Genomic DNA, 25,702 nt, shown 5'->3' with positions numbered 1-25,702 from the left:
GTGCAGAGGAGCAGAAAATTCAAAGCAAAGTCCCTTCACCTGGAGTGGAAAACGCATCCTTGGTGTTCTTGAAAAGTCCCTGGAAGTTAACGTGGATCTGCTGGAGCTGGGAGCAATTTGGGGGTGTGCAGCACCCTTTGTTAAAGCAGAAGGACCCTACGCTGTACTTCCTTGGGTCACACATTCCACCCACAGTGAGGCAATGATGGAAGCTCACCAGGCAGGCTGAGATCTGACCATGGCAGCAGCAGAGTCCCTGCCACAGCACACAGACCCCCAGGGAACATGGACCCTTGTCTCAAAGACAGCCCTGTGCAAACCTGCTCGCAAGGACAGCCCTGAGCACCCCTGGGTGCTCATGTTGCTTCACACCTCTGCAGCCATGTCCAGGAGAAGACAGCTGTCCTGCCCTGTCCCTCTGATGGGGCACAAGGGCATCCCTTCCAGGCAGCACTTTCTGGTCCTAGAGAGAACATGTCCTCCTGACAGACCCCACACACTGCCCCATGTCCCAGCTTTAGGAGATCCCTCCAGGAACAGAACCTGCAGTGCCCTGCACCCACAGACATACCAGGCAGAGTGCTGTGGAGATTTCTCCTCCAGTGAGCTCTCAGCATCCATCAGCTCTCTCAGCCTCACAGGTCTCCCCCCGGTACCTCCAGGCAGTGTCCCCAGCCCTGTGTGCTTGGCAGAGGAGCTGCTCCTGGCCAGAGCTGTCTCTCTGCAGTGCTGCAATATTTCTGAGCTCCCACTGTCCATCCCAGGAGCCCAGCCCAGCTCACAGCAGAGGAGCAGGTGAAGGCATCATACTCTCCATCCCCTCTGGGCTCCTCCCTGGAGCTCCAGGGAACCTTCTTGGAAAGAAACTGAAGTTCTCACTGACTTTCCCTCCCTTGGCTGGGAAGAAATCCTTGTGTCCAGCGGAGTCCTTTCTCCTGATCAAACCAGAGCTGGGCAGGACAATCACCTTTCCTTCTCTCCCTAGGAGACAGGACGCCCAGGCAGGGACAGGCAGGGGTCTCTGATCCCCTACAGAGGTTAAGGAGCATGGCTGCCTGGGAGCTGCTGGTGCCAGTGCCCATGGGAATTACTGAGGGTGGAGGCCAGGAGAGAGTTGCTCAGACACCAACCCCTGTTGTCACCTGAAGGGCCAGAGGTGGTCCAAGAGACATGAGTGGGTTCAAGGTCCAATAGAGCAATGCTGCCTGGGATGAGGAGCACTTTTGAGCCTGGTGGGGAATTCCTTTGGCCAAATGAAAAGACACCAGATGATCACAGTTAGGACCATCCATACCCAGAGACACCACATGTCCAACAGCAGCAGCTCCATCAGCCAGTTCCTCCTCCTGCCCTTTGCAGACACAGGGGAACTGCAGGTCCTGCACTTCTGACTCTTCCTGGGCATCTTCCTGGCTGCTCCTCTGGGCAACAGTTTAATGATCATTGTTAGTGTCTCTCCAACATTTCCCCCTCCCTCAGCAGCCAGTCCCTGGCTGGCAGAGTTTGTGGAAGGATTTGGGCAGGTCATAGGGCAGTTATCACCTCCTACAGCCTGTGACTTTACAGCTGCACAGGCAAACAACCCTGGCAAACTGACACGCCACCTGATCGATGGGTGCCTTGACTACATCATCCTGATCCCATCCCCATCCCAACTGTCCTGGATCTTGCCAGGGCAGAGTTAACCTCCCCAGACAGGCAGCACAGGTGAGCTGAGTTAGCCCAGGGTGTTTTCCACACCACTTGACATCACTCCCCCAGAAAAGGGGCTTGTTGGGGAGGGGCACTCCTGGTGCCTCCAGGGCAAGGAGTGCAGCCGAGTCATCGTGTTGGTCATCATGTTGTGCAGCTACTGGGTCATAACTGGGTATAAGTGAAATTCACTGTGGGCTGTTCTCCTTTCATGGTGATTTGGTCAGTAAACTGTCCTTAGGCCAGCCCATGGAGGCTCTATCTGTTTCTCCTGTGGGAGTGAGTGAGCAGCATGTGCTGCTCAGCCACTGGTTGGAGCTGAACCACCACAGTCCTTTTTGGACCCAAGGTGGGGCCTGAAGGTTTTGATAACGGTAGAGGATGAGGTGAGGGGTGCTTTCTCCTCCCCTTTTCCCTTTAGGCTTTTTACAGCATCTGTTGAGAACGTTGACTATCCCTGGGATGTTCAGACCAGCATGTGTGTCTTGCTCTCTCTCCTGAATGTCTGTCTGGACCTATGTGTTACCAACAACTGTGCCAAGAATATTGCCAAGAGGTCTTCCCTGGGCTGAAGGGTCAGGGGTGGCATGGGGTGTGGGAGGGCATGAAAAAATACCTAGACAAGAAAAACAGATCCAGAGGCACTGTGGCTGCCCAGGCCTCAGAAACCACCACCACAGCTGAGCCAGAAAGAATCCTTCCAACAGGCACTGGAGCTACCCGTGCCTCAGAGAGTGCAGCTCCTCCAGTCTCCCCAACAAGCACCATGGGTACTCAAACCTCAGAGGCCAACCCCAGAGCTGATCCAGACAGCCAACCAGTACGCCTGTCAGTCACCTCTATCCAGAAGAAGAAATACATGGAGAAATCAGCACTCATCGGGAGAGATGCTGATGAACTGGGACCATTGCAAGGCCCTGAAGAGGCAATACCAGAGGTTATAACCCGATCCTTGTCCTTGAGCTGAGAGACATGAGAAAAGACTTCAGCCGCCTTCCAGGGGAGCACATCATCACCTGGCTACTGCCATGCTGGGACAATGGGGCAGGCAGCAGGGAGAAGGCAGGGAGGCCAAGCAGCTGGGATCCCTGTCCAGAGAAGGAGGCAGTAACAAGGCAATTGGAAGGGAGTCTCAAGCCCTCAGCCTCTGGAGGTGACTTCTATCAAGTGTAAGGGCACGGTACCAGTTCATTGAAGATGTTGTGTATTGGCCAGACCAGTGGATGACCATGGAGAGAGATATCCATTATCTGAGGGGATGAGCCATGTGAGAGGTGATTTAGTGTGATCCTGATGATCTGCAGCTCCATGCATACTGGGCATAGACTTCCTGCAGAGAGGGCACTTCAAAGACCCAAAAGGGTACCAGTGGGCTTTTGGAATAGCTGCCTCAGAGACAGAAAACATTGAACAAGTGTCTCTTCTGCCTGGGCTGTCAGAAGACCCTGCTGTTGTGGGGCTGCTAAAGGTTGAAGAACAGCGAGTACCAGTTGCTACCATGATGGTGGACAGGCAACAATACCACACCCAACAGAGACTCCCTGATTCCCATTCAGAGACTGATCATCAACTGGAGAGTCAGGGAGTGATTGGTAGAACCCGCTCAGCCTTCAACAGTGCAATCTGGCCAGTGCAGAAGCCCAGTGCAGAGTGGAGGCTGAGGCTGGACTATCGTGCCCTGAATGAGGTCACGCTGCCTCTGAGTGCTGCAGTGCCAGACCTGCTGGAACTCCAGTATGAACTGGAGTCAAAAGCAGCCAAGTGCTACACTACAACTGACATTGCAAATGTGGTTTTCTCGACTCCTTTGGCAGCAGAATACAGGCCACAGCTTGCTTTCAGTTGGAAGAGAATCCAGCACACCTGGGATCGACTGTCCCAGGGCTGGAAACACAGCCCCACCATCTGCCACGGACTGATCCAGTCTGCATTAGAGCAGGGCGAAGCCCCAGAGCACCTACAGTATATTGATTATGTCATGGCATGGGACAGCACACCTGAGGAATTTTTTGAGAAAGAGAAGAAAATAATCTGAATTCTGTTAAAGCTGGTTTTGCCATCAGACAGAGTAAGGGCAAGGGACCTCCTTAAGGAATCCACTTTTTAGGAATAAAATAGCAGGATGGGTGTCATCAGATCCCATTGGATGTTATCAATATAATAGCAGCTATGTCTCCACCCACCCACAAAAAGGAGACACAAGCTTTCCTAGGCACTGTGGGTTTCTGGAGAATGCATATCCCAAACCACAGTCTCATTGTCAGCCCTTTCTACCGTGTAACCTGGTAAGAGAACGATTTCCAATGGGTCCCTGAGCAGTGAGAAGCCTTTGAAGAGATCAAACAGGAGATATTCTGTGTAGTAGCCCTTGGGCCAGTCCAGACTGTGCCAGATGTAAAAAATGTGTTCTACAGGACAGCCTGGGAGAATGACCCTACCTGGAGACTCTGTCAGAAAGCACCAGGGGAGGCTCAAGGTCAGTCTCTCTGGTTTTGGACTCAGGGTTACAGAGGATCCAGACACTCTAACAGAAAAGGAAATACTGGCCGCCTATGAAGGGGTTCGAGCCACTTCAGAAGCGATTGGAACTGAAGCCCAGCTCCTCCTGGCACCCCGACTGCTGGTGCTGGTCGGGATGTTCAAAGGGAAGGCCCCTCCTACACACCATGCCACTCATGCTATTTGGAGCAAGTGGGTCACATTTATCACACAGTGGGCTGGAATAGGAAACCCCAATTGCACAGAAATCCTGGAAGTTATCACAGACTGGCCAGAGGGCAAAGATTTTGGAATATCACCAGAGAAGCAGGTGATGTGCTGAATAGTGCATAGTGTGTAGTGAACTGCCAGAAAATGAGAAAAAATATGCCCTGTTCACCGATGGGTCCTCTGGCATTGCTGGTAAACATCAGAGGTGGAAGGCAGCTGTATGGAGTCCTACACAAATTGCAGAAGCTGCCTATGGAGAAGGCAAATCCAGCCAGTTTGCAGAGGTGAAAGCCATCCAGCTGGCTTTAGAAAATGCCAAAGGAGAAAAAAGGCCAAATATTACATATTTCTCTATACTATTTCCTGGATGGTGGTCCATGGCAGATGGTCTAAATAATAAATGATGTTATGAACCTTCCCAGTACTCTGAAAATGTAAGATCTGGGCATGATTTAGATGGTGTGGAAACAGGGGTGGATAATGTCCTTCTACTGGACAGGCCAGAGCTCATCTCCCCAAGCAGGCTGCAAAGCTGAGCTGAGTTCACCTGGGCTGTTTTCCACACCACCTGACATCACTTCCCCATCCAAGGGTCTGCTTGGGGAGGGGTGGTCATGGCATGGTGCAGCACTCTGTTATTGCTGGGTTTGTAAGGTACTCTCTGTGCTATCACTGGGTATGAGTGCAATTGGGGCTGTTATTGTTCCTCTTTTATGGTGCTTTTCTCTCTAAACTGTCTTTATCCCAACCCACAGAGGCTCTGTCTGTTCCTCCTCCGGGAGTGAGCGAGCAGCATGTGGTGCTCAGCCATTGCTTGGGGCTGAACCACCACAGTTTCCAAGCCACAAGCAGTGAGCTTCTCTAAGAGAAAGTTCTGGAAAACTGTGTCCAAGGCCTTGCTGAAGTCAAGGTAGACAACATGCAGAGCCCTTCCCTTGTCCAAGAAGCAGGTCACCCTGTCATAGAGGGAGATTCAGTGGGTCAAACAGGACCTGCCCTTATGAACCCAAGCTGACTGGGCCCGAACACTTGGGGGTTCTTCATGAACTGGATAATGCTGCTCAGGATGATCTGCTCCACCAGCTTCTCTGGGACTGAAGTCAAACTACGAGGCCTGTAATTTCCCTGACCATCCTCCTTATATATCACCCTTATATAGGGGGTTACGTTGACTGATTTCCAGTCTTCTGGTACCTCTCCAGTCAGCCAGGACTGATGGAAAGTGGCTTGGTGAACCCCCCTTGCCAGCTCTTTCAGCACCCTTGGCTGCATCCCATTCAGCCCCACAGATCTCTGCACATCTCTGTGGTGCAGCAGGACCATCTCCTCCTGGATTGAGGTGGGCTCATTCTGCTCCCTCTCCCTGTCTCCCAGCTCAGAGAATTGGATTCTCTCTGTACAACTGCTCCTATTACTAAAGACAGTGGCAAAGATTTCATTAAGCACCTCAGCCTTGTCCTCATATTTCCATAATGTTTCCTCCTGAATCTGATAGGGGATGGAGGGTCTCCCTGCTCTTTCTTTTATTTAAATGGAGGAGAGATGAATTTCTAGCTGGGCTTTGGACCAAAAATGAGGAGAAACTCTCATCCTGTTGTTCTTCCCTCAGCGTTACACACCCCACACTGCTCCAGGAAGAGCCTGAGCAATGCCTGAGGGACAGGACCTGTCTTCCCTGGGGCTGGGGGTCAGGGCTTGGCCTTTCTGCTTCATCAAACCAACCCAGGGCTTGCTCAGCATCTCAGCTGCTTGTACATTGCCTTTGCCTACCAGCCAACATGGCCTCCAATTACCTGTGCTAACGAGTCCCTGGGGAGGCTCAGCCAGCAATGGCTCTCAGTGGGACTCATTAATACTTCAGGTACTTTGGCTTCTGCTTTTGACATGGAGTTTGTTGTGTAATTTCCTCTCAGTACCTGAGCTTCAAGGACCAAATGCACCCCAGGGCTCATTAAAATACAAAGCAAGCCCTAACGAGCTATATCTCTTCATGTGATTATCTTCAAGTCTTCAAGAGATGTACAGACCATTGAAGCTGTTTCAAAGGGAGCTCAGAGTAAAATTGATTTCTTTTTAAGTGTGTAGGTTATTATTTTCACTGTAGAGGAGAGGTGACAACCTCTGACTGAGATTGATCCAGGGTGCCTCCTAAGGAAGTCTGGAGAGGTCCGAAAAAGTGTCCCTTGAGGCAGTGGGGACAACCTTGCTGCACATCTCCACAATCCCACCATGACTCTCACCAGCCAACTGGGACTTGCATCCCTTGTCCTTACATCAGCTCTCTCTCTGCACTCCACAGTGGGGCATTACAGCCCCTCTGTACCAGCTCCCCTGCTTTCCTTAGAGAACTGGCTGCACACAGGCAGCACACAGGGAGTTATTTTCCCAACAACACAAGAAACTTGACAAGATTCACCATTAAATTCAACACTCCTCACTCTGTGCCAAGTGCAATCTGCCACCAGTGAGGTTCACCTGCCACAAAGCTTAACCCTGTGAGAGATGTTCTAGTGAGGAAGGAGACTGTGAAATCACCACAACTCAAGAGCTGGCTAAAGACAGAATGAGTCAGACAACTGCCAGAAAGGCAAGGGTTTAACTCCCTGAAACTCAGAGCAGCAGCTGGATGGTTGAGAGGTGTCTGAATGGTCCAAGGGGAAGGGAAATCTAGAGAGCAACCACAAGTGCTGGTGTGCAGATCCACTGCTAAGTGGTGCTTTCAGTCATGGTCATAGAATCATAGACTCTCCTGAGTTGGAAGGGACCCATAAGGATCATCAAGTCCAACTCCTGGCTCCACACAGGGCCAGCCAAGTCAGAGCACGGGACTGAGCGCATCATCCAGATGCTTCTTGTACTTGGTCAGGCTCGGTGCTGGGATCCCTTCCCTGGGCAGCCTGTTCCAGTGCCAGACCACCCTCTCAGTACAGAACCTCTCCCTCATATCTAGCCTAAACCTCCCCTGCCACAGCTTCATGCTATTCCCTCAGATTCTATCACTGGCCACCAAAGAGAGATCAGCACCTGCCCCTTCTCTCCCCCTCCTCAGGATGCCACAGACTGCAATGAGGTCTCCCCTCAGCCTCCTTTTCTCCAGGCTGGACAAACCAAGGGACTTCAGCCTCTCCCCATGGGATTCCCCTCCAGACTCTTCACCATCCTCATTGTCTCCTCTGGATTCTTTCCAATATTTTAATGTCCCACTTGTACTGTGGTGCCCAAAACTGCACCCAGCACTTGAGATGAGGCTGCACCAGCACAGTGTAGAGCGGGACAAACCCCTCCCTGGACCGGCTGGCAATGCCATGCTTGATGCACCCCAGGACACGCTTGGCCCTCCTGGCTGCCTGGGCACACTGCTGGCTCGTGTTTAACTTGCTGTCGACCAAGACCCCCAAATCCCTCCAGTGTCTGACCCCCCAGTCTGTATGTGCAGCCAGGGCTGCCCCTTCCCAGGTGCAGGATCTGGTGCTTGCCCTGGTTAACGACTCCATGGTATTGGTGACTGCCCAGCTCCATGACCTGTCCAGGTCTCTGCAAGGCTTCTCCACCCTCAACAGAGTCAACAGCTCCTCACAATTTGGTGTCACATGCAAATGTACTTAAGACACCCTCTAGTCCAGTTGTCTGGTCATTTCTGGAAACATTAAAAAGAATCACAGAATCACAAGTTTGGAAAAGACCTTTAAGATCATCAAGTCCAACTGTTCCCATCCTAAGCTAAACCAGATCCCTAAGTACCTCATCTACCCCTTTTTTTGAACACATCCAGGGAAGGTGACTCAACCCCCTCCCTGGGCAGCCTGTTCCAGGCCCTGACAACTCCTTCAGTAAAAAAATCTTCCTAACATCTGATCTGACCCTTCCCTTGTGCAGCTTGAAGCCATTTCCCCTTGTCCCATCTCCTGTCCCCTGGCTGAAAAGACCATCGCCCACCTCTCTGCACCCTCCTTTCAGGTCAGTGTAGGTGGTGAGAAGGTCTCCCCTCAGCCTCCTCTTCTCCAGGCTGAACACCCCGAGCTCCCTCAGTCACTCCTCACAGGATTTGCCCTCCAGCCCCTTCCCCAGCCTCATTACCCTTATCTGGACTCACTGCAGGACCTCAATGTCCTTCTTATTGTGAGGAGCCCAGAACTGGACCCAGCACTCAAGGTGCAGCCTCATCAATGTCGAGCATAGGGGCAAAATTCCGTCCCCAGACCTACTGGCCACCCTGTTTTTGATACAAGCCAAGATGCCATTGTCCTTCCTGGCCTCCTGGGTGTGGCAGAATGGCTTGAGAAGCAAGGCCATGAGCCTGTGGAGCAGCTGTCCAAGCAGTCGCCTGTGTAGCTCAGTCAGACCAGGCCCCACGCCGTGTTGGTGAGCACAGAAGGGTCAACAATCGGTCAGGGTGTTCTTGTGTCTCGTGCAGCAAGGCCACAAGATGTGGGAGCAGGAGGTGTGATAAGGATTCAGTCCCCCTGGGACTGAGAAAGAGACATGATTCCCAAGGTGCAACTTGGGTGGAGTATGTAAATGTAACCTTTAGCTAAGAGCCAATTAGAATACGACAAGTACAACACCTGGTAGGAACAGTATCAAAGGAAGGGTGTGCTTGCCATGAAGTTGAAGTTGCTTTATCAGTCACACTGATTGGCAGCATCTTCCCTCTCGTCGTGGCACCCATCCTTGGTAACAGTCTGGTAATAGTCTCTTCCTTGGAGGGAATTTTGGGGAAAATGTGAGAATTAGGGAATTTGGGGGGGAAATAGAGGATTTTTGGTGAAACGTGAGGATTTTGTGAAGATACGAGGATTTGTGGGAATTCCTGGTTCCTTGGGCATGGAGAACATCCTGGAGTGACCAGAGGTGAAGCTGGATGAGTCATGGCCAGGATTCCGGGAAGACTTTGGGTGAAATTCCAATGGTTTTGGAGTTTGTGCTTGAACGAGACCTGGATCTTTGTGCCAGGATGCCAGGGAGATGCCTGGAGGCGGTGACATGGCAATGGGGTGGTGACCACCATCAGCACCACCACCACCATCTCTGGCACAGTAGTCGGTGGCCGTGTCATCGTCACTGACTGATGATGAGTATCGGGCGTCCCAACCATCTCCAGCCCCTTCCCAGGGAATCCTTATGCCCTGGGATCTTTGATGGTTGGATCAAGAGTTGTCCCAGTTGACCCATCCCTTGGCCATTGGCCTCCGGCTTTGACCGTTTCCCTCCAACATCAACCCCTTTCACCCAAATACTCAACTGGTCACCCCAACCCTCAACTGGTCACCCCAACCCTTTACTCCCTCAGTGTCAGGGCATTCTCTCTGTCCCTCCCCCTCCAGAGGATCATTTGGGTTTCTTGACAATGTCAGAGATTTTACTCTGTGTGGGACTCCACATCAGTGGCTTTGGCAGCAGAGAGGCAGCAGGAGCCTCAGTGAGAAGAGAAATTGGGTTCCCCATTCTGGTTCCCCCATGTCCAGGCAGCCCTGCAGCAGCCCTACTGCTGCCATCAGCTGAGCACATCAGCAGAGGGGGTGCTGCTCTGTGAGGGTGGGTTTAGAAAGGGCACAAATGCCAGACTGGGACAGGGGTAAGGGAGGAGGGGGAAACATGAGGAAAGATCCCAGACACACCAAGGTCAGTGAGGAAGGAGGGGGAGGAGGAGTTCCCTCCCACAGAGTTAAGAAGGAGAAAAATACCCCTTCCTACCCCAAAGGCTTTAATAGGAACAAGTGGGGAGGCACAGAGTAACCACAGGAGAATAAACAGAGGGCAAACCCCGGGCTGTTTCTGCTGCCCCTGGGAGAAGGGAGATGGGTCCCTGGTGCTCAGGGCTCTCCCAGCTGCACAGACCTCTCCTCCCTCCTGGCTGCACCCAGCTGCATGGCCGGGACGGGCTGTGCTGGCCCAGGGCTCAGGGGCTGCTGTGCACTGAGCTCTGGTGTCACAGCCTTGGTGTCCTCAGGGGGATGTGCCAGAGACACCTCTTCAGCATCGTCATAGCCTGTGCTGTCCTGGGGAGGGGACCAGGCATCTCCCTCAGCTCCAGGGGCCTCAGCACGTCTCTGGGGGTGCAGGTGTGTCCCTGCAAGCAGCAAGGCAGCCCACTGAGTGATCGTCCCACGAGGTGCCCGTCCTGAGCTGTACATCACCTTCCTCCCTTCTCCTCACCAGTGCAGAAATATTTACCTCCCTCTTCCACCAAGGGTCCCCCCCAAGGGAAACTCCCAGGGCAGGTTGGTCTATTGCCAGACTGTGGGCTCTCAATATGGCAGCAATTCATCTGGCACCCCAGGAACCCTCAGCACTGTCTGTCCCTCTCACCTGCAGGTGCATCCCTGGGTTCTGCTCCATCCTCTGGTGCCCTGGGCATTTCCCAGTCTCCTTGCCCAGACACAGGATCCTCCCCAGGCTCAGAAACCTCCCTGGCATCGTCATAGCCATCTGCTGGGTCACCTCTGGGCAGGACAGGCATGTCTGAAAGGGGAGGGGAGATGCTGACAGTGAGGAGACACGTCCTGCAGAGCAGAGGAAGGGAGGATGTGCAGGGACATGGGCCCCAGACACTGGATTTGGCAGCACCAGAGGATTCCCCTGCCCATATCCTCCCCTGCTGCTCAGGGTGACATTGGTGTCCATCACAAGTTTGCAGGGAGGAGAGATCCACCCCTTCCTGCCCCCCATTACCTGGTGCTGATCCTGGACCATCCTCCTCCTCAATGTCCTCATAGTGGGTCTGCATCTTGGTCAGGGACCCCTCTGAGTAGGAGCCTGGAGAGAGTGATGGAAGTTTTATGGGGTGAGTTCTGCTGACCCAGCTTGTGCTCAGTGCTGCTGGGGACAGGGGACCCACCGAGCCAGGATGAGGGCTCAGGAGTTTCCTTGCTCTCCTGGGAAAACCCCAACTCACAGGGGTTCCCAGAGCTGCCTTGAGACAGCCCCTTCCCTCACCCCTCAGCTGACAATGGGATGTAGGGACACACAGAGAGGGGCTGTCCACTGGCTGGGACAGGATGAGCTGGTGAGGATGAAGCTCTTCTCCAACAACAAGACCTGGCTGAACCACACAGCCCCAATGCTGCAGGGACCTTGGGCCAGGGGGTGCAGGGGGTCAGTCTTAGGTGGGGGCCAGGGGAAAGAGCCTTAGAGATATGGCCCCCATGAGGGACCCACACCCACCTGACATGCTGAACCTTGGCTGCTTCTCCAATGCTGGGCTGTACCCGATCTCCTCGTACAGGGCCTCAGGGAAGGGCTCCCAGGCTCGCTCAGAGGCTGCAGACAGAGGCAGGGCTGGCTCAGGGCTGTGGCTCAGGGATGGGCAGGGAAGGGACGGATCCTGATCTGCTCCCCCAGCCCTGTTTCCCTGGCTCAGCCCACAGCCCCGCCCAACGGTGCTGTCCTGTCACTGCTGCCACTTCCTCAGGAAGGGCAATGTCCCCTTGGAGATGGTCAGGGGCAGCAACACCCTCACCCCATCCCTCAGAGACAGCCCTTGTGCCCCTCTGGACCCTGGATCCTGTTCCTGGTGCTGAGCTTGGAGCAGCTCCTGCCTTTCCTCTGCCCTTTAGCTGTCCACTCTCTGCCCAGTGGATCCATTACACAGCCCCTGCCCTGCTGGGGGGAGGTAAGGGTTGGGTGGAGGAACAGCCAGGGGTCCTGATGCTGAAAGGATGGGAGGTGCTGCCCAATGATTCTCCCAGCATCTCGCACCCCCAGAGCTCCCTCCCCATCTCCCCAGAGCACTCCCAGTGGCACATCCTCATCTATCCCCCTTTATCCCATCTCACACCCCCAGAGCCCCCTCCCCATCTCCCCAGAGCACTCCCAGTGGCACATCCTCATCTATCCCCCCTTTTATCCCATTTGCCCATCCCAGACCTCCCTCCCCATCTCCCCAGAGCACTCCCAGTGTCACGTCCTCATCTATCCCCCTTTATCCCATCTCCCCAGCCCAGCTGTTCCATTTCTCTCCTGGCCCCATCCCTGACTCCCCCCATGTCTGGACTCTCTCTCCCCCTTCCTGCTGGTTGCCCGTGGTCAGGCAGTCAATGGGGTGACACATGGGACTGTGGGCAGCACACACTCCTGTCCCCCCAGCTCTGCCTGTACCACTCACTGACACCCCACAGCCCCCCTGGCCTTGCCAACACACATCTTCACCTGGGACCATGGAGAACAAACCCACCTCTGCGCCCAGCCCTGGCGCTCCACGCTTGCCCAGCCAGGAGGGCCAGGAGCAAGCAGAGAAGGGCTCCCAGGATGATGCAGATGATGACAAGCAAGGACTCTCTCCTGCTGCTGGACAGACGGTCCCGGGTGGCATCTGCACAGGCAGGAAGCCAGAAATAGCAGCCCCAGGGCTGGGAGAGGTGGGGGGCTGTGACACCACAGTCCTGACCCCGTGACACAGGGGTAAGGGACCCCAGGGGGGAGTGATGGGGAAGGTCCCACCCTTCTGGGGACTGACATCCCACCTCGGTAAGTCCCACCCTGGCAAGGAGCCCCTTCCCCCTGGCTGTGGGTCACAGCCCGGCCCTGGGAAGAGCCGGCGCTGACACACAGGGCAGGTTACCTGCTCGGGGGGTTGGTGCTGCGGTCCTGGGTGCAGCTGCAGAGGAGGAGAAGGAGAGCTGTGGGTTAACTGGGATACTGTGGGTAATGGGAATACTGAGGGGCTGGTCACTGGCGACACTAGTGGGGTGGTTACTGGCAATACTGGTGGGACTGCCATGTGGCTGCCATGGGGCTCTCCCAACCAGTATGCACCCACCCCCAAACCAGTACGAACCCCCCAAAAACCATTATATACCCCCCGAAACTAGTATGAACCCTCCAAACCAGTACAGAAATACTCAAACCCAATATAGACATCCTAAAACCCCTAAAACATGTATGAAACCCCAGAAACCAGTACAGAACTCCCAAGACCAGTATAAAACCTCACAAACAAGTATGAATTCCCCTAAAACAGCATGGACCACCAAAACCATTATAGAATCTCCCAAACTAGTGTAGAACACCAAACCAGTAAAGAACCCTCTCAAACCAGTATGAACCCCCAACAAAACCAGTAGAGAATCCCCTCAAACCAGTATAGATCCCCCTGAAAAGCAGTATGTACCCCCAGACCAGTATAGCACCCCTCAAACCAGTATAGAACCCTGAAAAACAGCTGCAGAGGAGGAGGAGGAGAGCTGTGCTGAGAGGCTGGGTGTGCAGGTCCCGGGGAGCCTCCTCTCTGACACCCCGGGGGTGTGTGCACGTGTGCAGACATCCCTGTCACATCCCACCCACACTGGCCCTCCTGTGGGGCTGCTCCTTCAGGGGTGGCCAGGCAGGAGCCCAGGGCCCTGCTCGGGGCCACGGGCAGGACAGTGCAGCCCCCGGGAGATGCTCACCCGAGCAGTTGACGGCAGCGTCCTCCTTATGCCGGCAGGCGCCGCTGTCCCCGGGCCGGGCCCAGCAGTGCTGCAGAGACGGCTCTGTGCCCCGGCACTCCACCTGCTCCAGCCAGATGGGGCCCGTCCCCTTCCCAAACGCCGCCTCGCCCAGGGCAGACACTGCGGGGCCACAGCCCAGCTGCCGGCACGCCACCGCCGCGTCCAGCATGTCCCAGGAGTCGTCGCACACCGTCCCCCAGGAGCCGCGGTGCCAGACCTCCACTCTGCCCGAGCACCCGCTCTCGCCTCCCACCGCACGGATCTTCTCCCTGTCTGGAGAAGGCAGAGACCCCTCAGGGCTCCAGGGCAGCAGGCAGAGCCCTGCCAGGGGAGAGAGGCCTGCAGAGGAGCAGCTACCTGTGCAGCTCGTGGAGTTTGGGCACGTGGGATCCAGGGCTAGGGCTTTTCCTGGCTGTATGTCTGTAGAAGGAAATGCCGTGGTGAGGGGCTGCAGCAGGGGGGTCGTGTGGCAGAGAGCGGGGCTGAGTTCTGCCTGTGCATCCCTGAGTCACCTTGCTCAAGGGAGCAGCTGAACCCCGGTCACTCAGGGGACACACCCGGCAATGTGGGGGACCCTGACTGCTCAGCCCCCAAGGGAGCCTGGTTCACAGAGGGCAGGATGGGGGACACCGTTTGGAGCCCTGATGGGTCTCTGTTGAGACCTCTCCTGCAGACACCTCTGCCTCCCCCAGGCTCTGCTGGCAGCCTGGCTGCCCACTGCTGCTGAATGTGGGGGTCTGAGAGCTGAAGGCTCCTTTGTGCCACCACCAGCAGCAGAAGGGTCTGGCATGGAAAGGAAAAGCCCCTGTGGGCTCTGTCTGTGTCTGACAGTGCCCAGAAGGGAGCAGGACCTGGGGATGCTGGTGCCCAGGTGGCTCAGAGTTACCCTTGCAGGTTATGTGGGTCTCATCGCGCAGGTCAGTGCAGGACTGTGGGTGCCAGGGAGCGGAGGGACACTGCCAGAAGGAGGTGTCACTCCTCCCACACTCCACACGATCCACCCAGGCACGGCCAGGCAGCGTTCCAGAAGTGAGGAATGGATCCAAGGATACTGCCTCCCCACAGCCCAGCTCCTTGCACACCAGAGACACCGTTAGGTGAGTCATTGAGTTGGAGCAAACACTGCCCCAGGTCCCGTTATAGGAAACCTGCAGGCGTCCGGAGCAGCTGCCGTTCTTCTCCAGCCTCAGGGCCACAAACTCTGTGAGGAGAGACACCAAAGGGAAGAGGATGGTGCAGGGATGTAAGATCAGATGTGCCCCTGAAGACCCCAGACAAGGAAAATGCATGGCCAGACAGTCGCCCTGGCAGCCCCTGACAGACAGACAACCCCCTCCTCCTCACTAACCCTCGGGGAAAACTCCCCAGAGACGCCATGTGGGACAGAGAGGACCTGTGCGTGGGTGTCCCCAGCATGGGCTTGGGCAGGGGCTCAGCAGCAGCCAGGGACAGCCTCGGCCATTGCCGGCTCTCCCCTTGTCCCGAGCTCCCCTGTCCCTGGGCTCCCAGCACAGCTCCCAGCACAGACCTGAGCAGACAACTCCGGCGTCCTCTTTGTGCCCGCAGTCGGGCTGCCCCCAGGGCCGTGCCGGGCAGTCCCAGAGAGCAGCTTCGGCCCCCGAGCAGCTCACACTGCCCAGCCAGACCTGCCCGGTGCCTTCCCCGAAGGCAGCAGAGCCAACGGCCTCCACCGCCCCTCCGCAGCCCAGCTGCTGGCAGACGACGGCGGCGTCGGGCAGGTCCCAGCCGTCATCGCAGACGCTCCCCCAGCTGCCCCGGTAGTAGATCTCCACTCTGCCTGCACAGCGCCCGGGCCCGTTCACCAGCCGCACCCGACGGCTCCCTGCAGCAGGAAGAAGCCCAGCTGCTGTCAGGGGATGGTGCCCACCCAGCCCACAGCCCGGGGGTCCCTGCAGTGCCACTCACCCCGGCAAACGACCCCCACGTCCTCGGCAATCCCAGCTGCCAGCGCGCTCTCGGGCAGGGAGGTGTTGCAGAGGGTCAGGTTGGACTCATGCCCTGCGCACCGCACCCCTCGCAGCCCCACAGGACCCGTCCCTCTCTCGGGCTTTGGGGGGTTGTAGGCTCTCTCTGCCTCTCCACACCGCAGCTGCCGGCACACCACGCTGGCCTCCTGCACGTCCCACTGGTCATCCAGGACTCGGCCCCAGGTCCCGCGCTGGAAGATCTCCACTCGCCCGTCACACCGGCTGCCTCCACCCACCAGCCGCAGGGCCCCGGAGCTGTCTGAGCCTGGGGAGAGCAGCCATGGCCCAGCCTCAGCAGCACCAGAGAGCCCAGAGACCTGCAGTGCCTCTCCAGGCTCTGGAAGCCTGATGGAGCCCTTGAGACCTATTGCCTGCCCCAAGCACTCTGCATTGAGCTTCAGGAGCAGCTTTTCTCATGGTTGGTGTCCCAGGGACTGAGCCCTGCTGGGCAAGAGACTCTCTTTGCTCTTGGTGGGGCACAGACACCCAACATGTCCCTGCTGAGGCAGATGGGGCAGCTCCTGCAGGAGGGAGCAGCAGATGGTGGGATGCCCAGGGGATGGGCAGCGCCAGGAGAAGCCTTGCTCATCCTGAGCCCTGGCACTGCTGATACATGGGACACCGCACACATCTCTGCCCCTCTGCACCCCTGGGGATCAGGGACTGGGAGCTGGTTTGACCCCAAGGCTGCTGGTGGCTCAAGGGACTGACCCCTGCCCCAGGAGGGCAGAGATGGGAGAGCCTCAGTGTCAGCTCTCCCACCTCAGGGCATTCAGTTGGAGCAGATCAAGCTCTCCAAATCACTCCAGGGGAAGGGAGGGTTTCTCCAGGGAGAAGCTCACCCTGCGGCTGCCTTGGGATCCCTTGCTTTGGGTGGCCATGTCACACCCCAGGGGACAATGGGGGTAAGAGGCTGTTTTCCCAGCACTCACCTGAGCAAATGACAGCAGCGTCCCTGTCGTGGGAGCATGGGGAGGCTCCCAGGGCAGTCACTGGGCACTGTCCCAGCTGGGCTTCTGTCCCATCACAGTGGAATGACTCTCTCCAGGTGGGGCCGGTGCCTCTCCCAAAACGCCCTCCTCCAGGAAGGGCCTCAGCAAACCCGCAGCCGAGGTGGCGACAGAGAACGTGGGCGTCCAAGAGGTCCCAGTGGGAGTCACAGAGGGTGCCCCAGGTCCCCAGCACCTGGACCTCCACACGCCCATCACAAGCCGTGCTGCCATTCACCAGCCTGAACCCTGGGGAGAGAGGAAGAGGGGAAAAGGGGCATTGGTGTTCTTCATATGTGGCAGCTGTAGGACTGTCCAGATGGACAGCCTTCCCTTCTCCTCCTTCTGCAATCTCTTAGGGCTGCAGAAAACCACATCACCCCTCCTGCCTTAAAACCCGGTTGTGTGTCCTGTCCCCATCCTGCTCCCTCCCACCAGCTCATCCACAGCACTCAGCACCCCACCCTGAGTCCTTACTTGTGCAGATGACACTGGCATCATTGGCGTGGGTGCAAGGAGGGTCCCTGCAGGACCCTGTGGGGCAGAAGGCCAGAAAGGATTCATTCCCCAAGCACTGCAGCTCTCTGTCCCAGATGGAACCAACACCTTCTCCAAAAGGAGCTGCCCCAGGGATGGACAGGGCTACCCCACACTGCAGCTCCTCACAGACCACGTCAGCAGCTTTGGGACCAATGTCTGAGTCACAGACAGTTTTCCACTGGTTCTCATCATGGATCTCCACTCGTCCTGAGCAGGGGCTACCCCCTCCAACCAGCCGCACAAACCCTGGAGCAAACAAAGACCCCCATGTGTTCCCAGAGCCCTCTGGCAATGTCCTGAGCATGTCTCACCCCATCTCTCACCTGGCTACAGGCAAAGAGTCTCAACCATCCCAGCAGCTCCCAGAGGGTGCTGATGGCACAAACCCACCAGAGCCCCTGCCTGCTCTCCAGAAATCAGCACAGCACTGGGGGCTGGCTGTTCTCCCACAGCCACAGGCACAGGCACCACTCAGATAAACTGCTGCTCTTCTGGAGACCCTGGGCTGCTGGGCACGGGCTGCAGGCCCTGAAGCACCCATGGGTGATGGACCCAGGGTGATGGGCCCAGGTGCTGTTGGCTGTGGCAGCCTGCTCTGCACCACCAAGCTCAGGCCCAGGAACCCCTTGGAGCCACAAGAAATGCCCCCCATTCCCAGAGGGTTCTGCAGTGTGGGTGTACCCACAGCCACTGTCTGCACCAGCCCCTGGCTCCAGCACCCACACAGGGAGGGGTCCTCATCCAGGGCAAGAGCGTACCGCAGGTGTGCACAGCACCCATCTCCCTGCTTTAGGCACCCACAGAGGGTGGGCTGAGCCACAGCAGGGGTCAGCCTGTTTCAGGTTCCTGCTGGGCATTCCTTGGGGACCAGGGTACCCAGGAATGAGAATCCCAACTCAGCAGTGTGACCAGCTACACCGGGTCCTTCTCCAGTACCCACTAGTTTCCCTGAGAGCACAGCCAGGTCCCCTCCCCCATCCCAGCCACAAAAGAGGGGAATGGGCTGCAGCCTTACCTGAACATGTCACTCCAGCATCCTCAGTGTGATCACAATACTCTCGAACCCATTCTGTGTTTCTGCACTCAGACAGGGCAGACTCGGTGCCACGACACTCAACATCAGCCATCCAAATGGGGCCAGATCCTGGCCCAAAGTGTGCAAGCCTATGAGCTGCAACAGCATCCCCACAGCCCAGCTGCTTGCAAACCACTGCAGCATCGTTCATGTCCCAGCCGACATCACACACTGTCCCCCACTGTCCCTGTTGTTTCACCTCCACTCTTCCAGCACAGCGTCCACCACCATTTTCCAGCCTCACCTCTGCAGCCCCTGCAAGCACAAACATGGGAACCTTCAGGAGAGCACTGAACACTAGACCACAGGTCTGGAGGTTCCTCCTTCCCAGGAACCAGTGTGCATGATGTACCCTTCCATGCTGTCCTCAGGGCAGTGTCAGGCTCACATTTGTCCCCAAGGCTTTCACCATGCTGGAGGTGCTCAGCTCTAACCCCACTGGGTTATTCACAACCACACAGCCAGCAGCACCTCCTCCAAGCTCAACCACCACCTTCCCCTTCCCACCCATACACTGTGCTCGGATCTTCTTAGGGCACAATCTCCCCACAAGACCAGACCCCCTTGCAACAGCCCTGTGCCCCCAGACCCACAGGGAAAGGCACAAATTCAGTTGACTTGAGCCCTGTCTGCCCCTCATCTCAGTGGCACCTCCAAAGACACCCCATTCTCAGAGATACCTCAATGTTCCCACTTGTGCCCGCTGACACTCTCTTTGGGACCAGGATGCTGCACTTACCCCTGCACAGATGAACCCAGAGCAGCAGCCACAGCAGCTGAGGGGACAGGAGTCCCTCCATCCCCAGCCTCAGCCTCCTGTCTTGCTGGAACAGCCCTGCAGCACCACACTCCCTGTCACGGCTCCTGGGGACCCACAGAGACGACAGTGATGAAAGGGTAATATATCTCTTAGATGCAGACCCAGCTGCATGAGGAGCCAATCAAAGCAGCAGCCCCTTTTTAGTCGTTATCGGGAGGTATCTCCCCTCCGACACAGCCCAGCCCTCCAATGAACTCCTCCAGCTCCATTCATGACCATATATGAGGGACACAGAGGTCCCGCTGCGCATGTCACGGTCACTGGGGCAGGGGATGGTCATGGGACAAGCTGGATGTGGAGGAGAAATGGGTCTGTCCCCGCTCTGGTCCCTGCTGGGGGCACTGGGAGCAACGAGCATCTCCTCTGCTGGGCTCACCCAAGAACCCAAGGCCAAGAACGTCCAGGCACCGCCAAGCCGTGGGAGCCACGGAGCTGGGACTGCTGCGGGTCTGTGTCAGGCTGGAAAGGAAACAGCCCCTGCTCCTGCTCCAGCCCCGCTGTGCTGGGAGCAGCAGCTGGGACAAGCCCTTGGCCAGGGGCAGAGCTCCAGCCCAGGAGTGCTGGCTGGCCCCTTCCTCCCCGCAGAGCCCCACGGCGGGTCCCTGGCAGGAGGAGCCCGGGCTGGGCCATGTCCCTGCCCTGGCAGCAGACACGCAGCCCAGGGGCTCAGCCGTGTCCCTGGCTCTCAGCGTGTCACCCAGGGGCCGTTATTCCCCCCGGGCAGAGCGGGAGCTGGAGCCTGCAGGTGCACAAACCACAGCCCACGTGACCTCGCAGCGCTCGCCCTGCTCCCCCCGGGCAGCAGCCTGTGGTTTCCTGCTGGCACCGTGCCCAGGCACATCCCTGCAGTGCCCTGAGACAGCCCCAGCCCCACTGCTCCAGCCCCACTGCAGCTCCTGAGCCCTGGGATGCCCCTCTGATGCACAGGGCTGCTCTGCACCCAGCCCATGGCCACGGGCTGCCCTCAGCCATGTGACCTCACACCCTCCTGCTGCCACCGCTCTCTGCGCCTCAGTTCAAGGGATGGTGACCTCAGTCTCGAGTCCCTGTGTCCCACGGGGGTGGGTGCTGTGTGCAGACTTCTGGGGATGATGGTTCTTCCTAAAAGCCATATTTGGGTGAGGCCCAACTCTGCTTTTGATGACATCAGAAGGGCGCCCACAAGCCATGTGCCTTCTCTTGGCATCACAGTGACTCCAGCACCACTGAAATCACAATGTCACACACAAGCCATGTGCACACTCCTGGCCCATCCACCCCTCAGGCAAAGGTGATGTCACAGCATCTACCACTGACATGTCCCCATTGATTCAATGAAATACAATAATGCTGAGTGAATTGTTGTAGATTCAGCTTAAGAGACAATTAATATAACTTTAATATAAGAAGAATTTGCATGTTTTAAGAATAGAAAGAATTTGAGTGTTTTGAGAGTAGATTTGGTTTGGATTTCAGTAGGATATGGCTGTACCTGTGGTTTAGAAACTATGGAGAAAACTGCTAAGAGAGAAGAAGACATCCAGCCTTCATCCCTGAAGACCACCAGAAGACCCCCTGAGTGTCCCTGAGCATGCTCTGTCTGGGAGGAGTTAATGGAAATGGCTTCCTGGGAGTAATTTGCATCCCCCTGCCTTGCCTTAGAAATGTACTGACTGTGTATATGGATCCAAGTACCACAGCAGCTGGAATAGATTTAACTGCTTTCCACATGCTGATCCTTCTTTTATAAGGAATTAGAGGCAGTCCTAAGCAAAGTGCAGGAGAGAGAGCAGAGGGGATTTGTCAGCACCGCTCAGGAACGACCTCCAGAGCTCTGTGTGGCTCCCAGCTGTGGTCAGGGTGTCCTACGTGATCCCTGAGGGGCAGGATGGACCGAGACGAACGCTGTTTCCAGCGACGTTCTTGCTCCTGGGAATGAACCAGATGCTCCTGGACCCCCCAGCTCAGGCAGTTCAGTTGGAATAAACTTTGGAACTGAAATGGGTGTTGGGTGCTTTTTCCCCTCCATGTTTTAAAAAGCAAACAGGAAAGTGTCATAGTGTGGAGACTCCCTTCTAAAGGGAACAGAGGGCCCAATCTGCTGGGCTGAGCCTCATCTCAGGGAGGTCTGTAGTCCTCCTGGAGCTCAGATCAGGGCTGTTACTGAGAAACTCCCCAGCCTGGAGCGATCACCAGACTATTACCCGCTGCTCATCTTGCAGGCAGGGGGGAAGAAAGCTGCATCCTGTAGGCTGAAGGGACTGAAAAGAGACTTCAAGGCCTTGGGATGGTTGGTGGAAGACTCTGGGGTGCAAGTTATTTTCTCTTCCCTCCTTCATGTTCTGGGAGAATACATGGGATGTAATAGAAGGATCATGGCTGTAAATACATGTCTCAGAGACTGGTGCTACAGGCAGGGTTCTGGCTTCTTTGGTGATGGCTGATTTATGACATACCAGGCCTGACAGGGGTGTGTGAGAAGAGCTTATCATCCAGGGGGAACAGGGTTCTAGGCTTGCTCCCTGAAACGCCTGTACAGCGATGCACACAGGATGGGGAATAAACAGGAGAAGCTGGAAATCTGTGTGTGCTCAAGGGGTGATGTTCTAGTTGCAATGACAGAGACTTGGTGGGAAAACTCACATGACTGGAGTGTGGCCACGGATAACTAAGTCCTTTTTAGGAAAGGCAGGACAACAAGGAAAGGAGGTGAGAGTTGCTCTTCCTATCAAAGAACAACTGGGATGTCTTGAGTTCTGTCCAGGGGCAGCTAAGGAACGAGTTGAGAGTTTGTAGGTGAGAATTAAAGGACAGGCAAGCATAAGTGATACTGTTGTGGGTGTGTATTACAGGCTGCCTGATCAAGAGAGCCTTCCCCTCATCCATTTACCCGCCTAATATACACGGGGAAGGCTGTGGATGTGTCTGCCTGGACTTCAGGAAAGCCTTTGACATGGTTTCTCACAGCATTCTGACTGAGAAACTGGCTGCCACTGGCCTGGACAGGGGGACCCTCAGCTGGGTTCAAAACTGGCTGGATGGCCGGGCCCAAAGGGTGGTGGTGAATGGAACCAAATCCAGCTGGAGGCCGGTCACGAGTGGCACCCCCAGGGCTCAGTCCTGGGTCCAGTTCTGTTCAACATCTTTATCCATGACCTGGATGAAGGGATTGGATGCTCCCTCAGTGAGTTTGCAGATGACACTAAGCTGGGAGGAAGTGTTGATCTGCCTGAGGGTAGGGAGGCTCTTCAGAGGGATGGGATGAAAGCAGTGCTGATAACACCCTGATGTTTCTGGTTGTTGCCAAGCAATCAAGGACTTTTCAGTTGTTCCTATTTCCCTACTAAGGAGAAGGAAGGGGACACAGCCAGGACAGGTGACCCAAACTGGCCAAAGGGGGTATTCCATGCCAATTACATCATGCTCAGCATAAAAGCGGGTGCTAGTGGGAGGAGGAGGAGGCAGCTCCAGGACGTGCAGTTTTGGGTATGGTCCCGTTTTCAGGACAGCTCTGGCTACACAGCCTGAGTTGTGGGTTTGGTGAGAAACTGCATTGTGTATCACCAGTTTCATATATTTTGCTACAAAGTCCTGTTATCATTGTTATATCTCTCTTTCTGCTATTCTAGTAAACTATCCTTATCCCAACCTGTGAGGTTTTGTTTCCTTGGATTTGGGTTTTTTCCCTTTCCCTTTCCTCTCCCTCCCTTCCAACTTGTCCCCCCAACTTCTTCCATTTAAAGAACAAGGAACTGTGTGGTGCTCAGCTCTCAGCTGGGGCAAAACCACATCTACTAAAATCCAAATCAAATCTATTCTTAAGAACATGAAAATTCTTATATTAAATTTATATTAATTGTCTCTTAAGTGACATCTCCACCAATCTATTCAGCATGAATACAATCAACAAGGCCAGCAATACAATGAAGAATATGATGAGTTTATTGCTACTTAGAAAGATCCAGTCCCGTTTCCACATGGCATCCTCGAGCTCCTGCTTCCTCATGCTGTAGGTGAGGGGGTTCACTGCCGGTGGAACCACCACATAAAGAAATACCTCTACCAGGTTTAGTGGTCTGTGGAGACTGGACAGGGACCAACGGCTCCAAGTTGGAACAAAGTAAAGGTGACAGAGCCCTGGGACAGTCTGCTGAGAGGGTATTAGAGTCTCCTTCTCTGGAGATATTCAAGACCCATCTGGATGCCATCCTGTCCGACCCGTCCGAGGACTCTGCTTTTGAAGGGGGAGCTTGGACTGGATGATCTCTGGAGGTCCCTTTCAACTCAAAGAATTTTGTGAATCCGTGAATCTATAGGAAGGAGATTGAGGTGGGCTCTTCAGGTAGGCAAACATGTCAGTGCTGACAAAGAAGGAGTCTACTCCCATGTAAGGAAGGCAGGTGGAAAAGGCTTTGTACCGTCCCTGCTGCGAGGGGATCCTCAGCACAGCCCTGAAGATCTGCACATAGGACACCACAATGAACACAAAACACCCAAAAGCCAAACAAGCTCTGACCACAATTTCCCTGAGCAAGGCCTGTGAGCAAGAGAGTTTGAGGATCTGGGGGATTTCACAGAAGAACTGGTCAGCAGCATTGCCATGGCAGAGGGGGAGTGAAAATATATTTGCTGTGACTATATATTTAATAAGGAATTAAAAATTATCTGTTGCTTTTTGCTGTCAGAGAAAGGAGAGAGAAAGTGTAAGGAACTTTGCAGACAACAAGGTCGGTGAAGTAGGGGGAGAAGGTCCTCCCAGCCTCATTGCAGAGATTCCCTTGCAGCCCATGCAGAAGACCATGGTGAATGAGGCTGTTCCCCCTCAGCCCATGCTGGATTATGTGGAACAGTGATTCTACATGCAGCCTGGAGACATCACCGTGCTCAGGCAGGTGCAGACACCTGAAGGAGGCTGTGACCTCACAGGAAGCCTGTGCTGGAGCAGGTTTGCTGGCAGGGCTGTGGAGGACCCAGGCTGAGGCACTCTGTTGCTGAAGGAGGGCACCCCATTAAAGTGACCCACCCTGGAGCAGTTGGTGATGATCTGAAGCCATGTGGGAAGGACTCACATTGGAGGGGTTCATGCAGGACTGTCTCCTGTGGGTGAAACCCAAAGCTGGAGCAAGGGGAGACTGTGAGGAGTCCTCCCATGAGGGGGAAGGAGCGGCCGAGACAATGTGTGATGAACTGACCCCAATGCCCATTCCCCATCCTCCTGTGCTGCTCAGTTAGAGGAAGGAGAGAATTAGAGAGTGAAGGGGACCCTGGGAAAAACAGGGAGGGATGGTTGTGGGTATCTTATTTATTTTTTCTTTTTCATTCCTCTGCTCTCTTTGATTGGGTAATAAATTAGATGGGTTTATTAAGAGTAACTCAGGAGAGTGACCACTGCATGATGTCTCCCTGTCCTTATCTTGACCTTTTGTTACATCTTCTTTCCCTTATGCAGCATAGGAAGGGGAGTGATAGAGCAGCTTTGGTGAGCACCTGCGTCAACTCCCTTCTACAAGAGGTTGAAAGGATGAAGTACATGAGCATGTGGAGTCAATGGTTGTAGGCTACAGTAATGATCATTAAATTCTTGCCCAGGAGAGCAGCCAGGTTGATGCCCAGGAAGAGCCAGAAGTGCAGGAGCTGCAGCTCCCGTGTGTCTGCAAAGGGCAGGAGGAGGAACTGGCTGATGGAGCTGCTGTTGGACATCTGCTGCCTCTGGGTATTGAAAAGTGTTTTCCGAAGTAAAAGACAGGAGTGAGGAGAGATTTATAACAAGGAAAACTACAATCTTGATTTGTCTCTCAAACTCCCAGGTGTGCATGAGGAGCAGAAGCCTCTGGCATGGGCTCCCAAAGAGTCATTCCTGGTCTTCAGTTTGGGTACAGGTGAATGGGGGTGACACACAGTTTCCATCAGATCAAGTCCACTCTCATGGAGAAGGGGATCTTGGAAACTTGCCTCTGCCCCCAGTAATTCCCATGGGAGCTGGGAACAGCAGCTCCATGGCAGAAGGTTTTGATTTTTCTGCCACACAAACTGGGGCAAGAGGAATCTCAGCTGCAATGGATTTTTGGCAGTCATAGGTCAGATCTGAGTCCCCTTCCAGCCGCAGGGCTGCAAAGCAAGGCTGAGGGGTCTGGAGTGACTCTCACAGGGGGACAAAGTCACTTCCCTGTCCCTGGCCAGTGGTTCCTGTCTCATGGGAAGAAAAGGAAAGGTGATTCTTGTGCCCAGCTCTGGTTTGATCAGGAGAAAGGACTCTGCTGGACAGAAGGATTTCTCCCCAGACAAGGGAGGGAAAGGCAGTAAAGACTTAGTGTCTTTCCAAGTTAGTTACTTGGAGCTCCAGGGACACCTCACTGGACACTCTGGGGAATGGAGTATGTGACATATTCACCTGCTCCTCTGCTGTGAGCTGGGCTGGGCTCCTGGGATGGAGGGAGCTCACTGCAACCCAGCAGCTCTGACAAGAGACAGCTCTGGCCAGG

The 25,702-nt window shown here is 55.3% G+C and overlaps 2 protein-coding genes across 2 annotated transcripts in view; one reads left to right on the top strand and one right to left on the bottom strand.

Moving 5' to 3' along the window:
* Positions 1-25,702, top strand: part of LOC311203103 (scavenger receptor cysteine-rich type 1 protein M130-like) — a gene marked incomplete at both ends in the record, with an annotated part of 255,816 nt that overhangs the window by 186,323 nt on the left and 43,791 nt on the right. The gene's annotated exons all lie outside the window — the stretch shown is intronic.
* LOC311203047 (scavenger receptor cysteine-rich domain-containing protein SCART1-like) lies at positions 9,024-18,126 on the bottom strand (the record flags this gene model as incomplete). Its single annotated transcript, XM_084277683.1, has 11 exons — positions 9,024-9,100; positions 11,074-11,157; positions 11,566-11,661; positions 13,788-14,102; positions 14,187-14,249; positions 14,716-15,030; positions 15,358-15,672; positions 15,756-16,072; positions 16,746-17,055; positions 17,284-17,592; positions 18,105-18,126. 11 exons carry the CDS (start codon positions 18,124-18,126, stop codon positions 9,024-9,026), a joined length of 2,223 nt encoding a protein of 740 aa, XP_084133809.1.

This window comes from Gallinula chloropus (assembly GCF_964237585.1).
Source record: "Gallinula chloropus genome assembly, chromosome: 35".
NCBI classification, from domain to species: domain Eukaryota; kingdom Metazoa; phylum Chordata; class Aves; order Gruiformes; family Rallidae; genus Gallinula; species Gallinula chloropus.
This window is presented reverse-complemented; position numbering and strand designations above follow the sequence as displayed.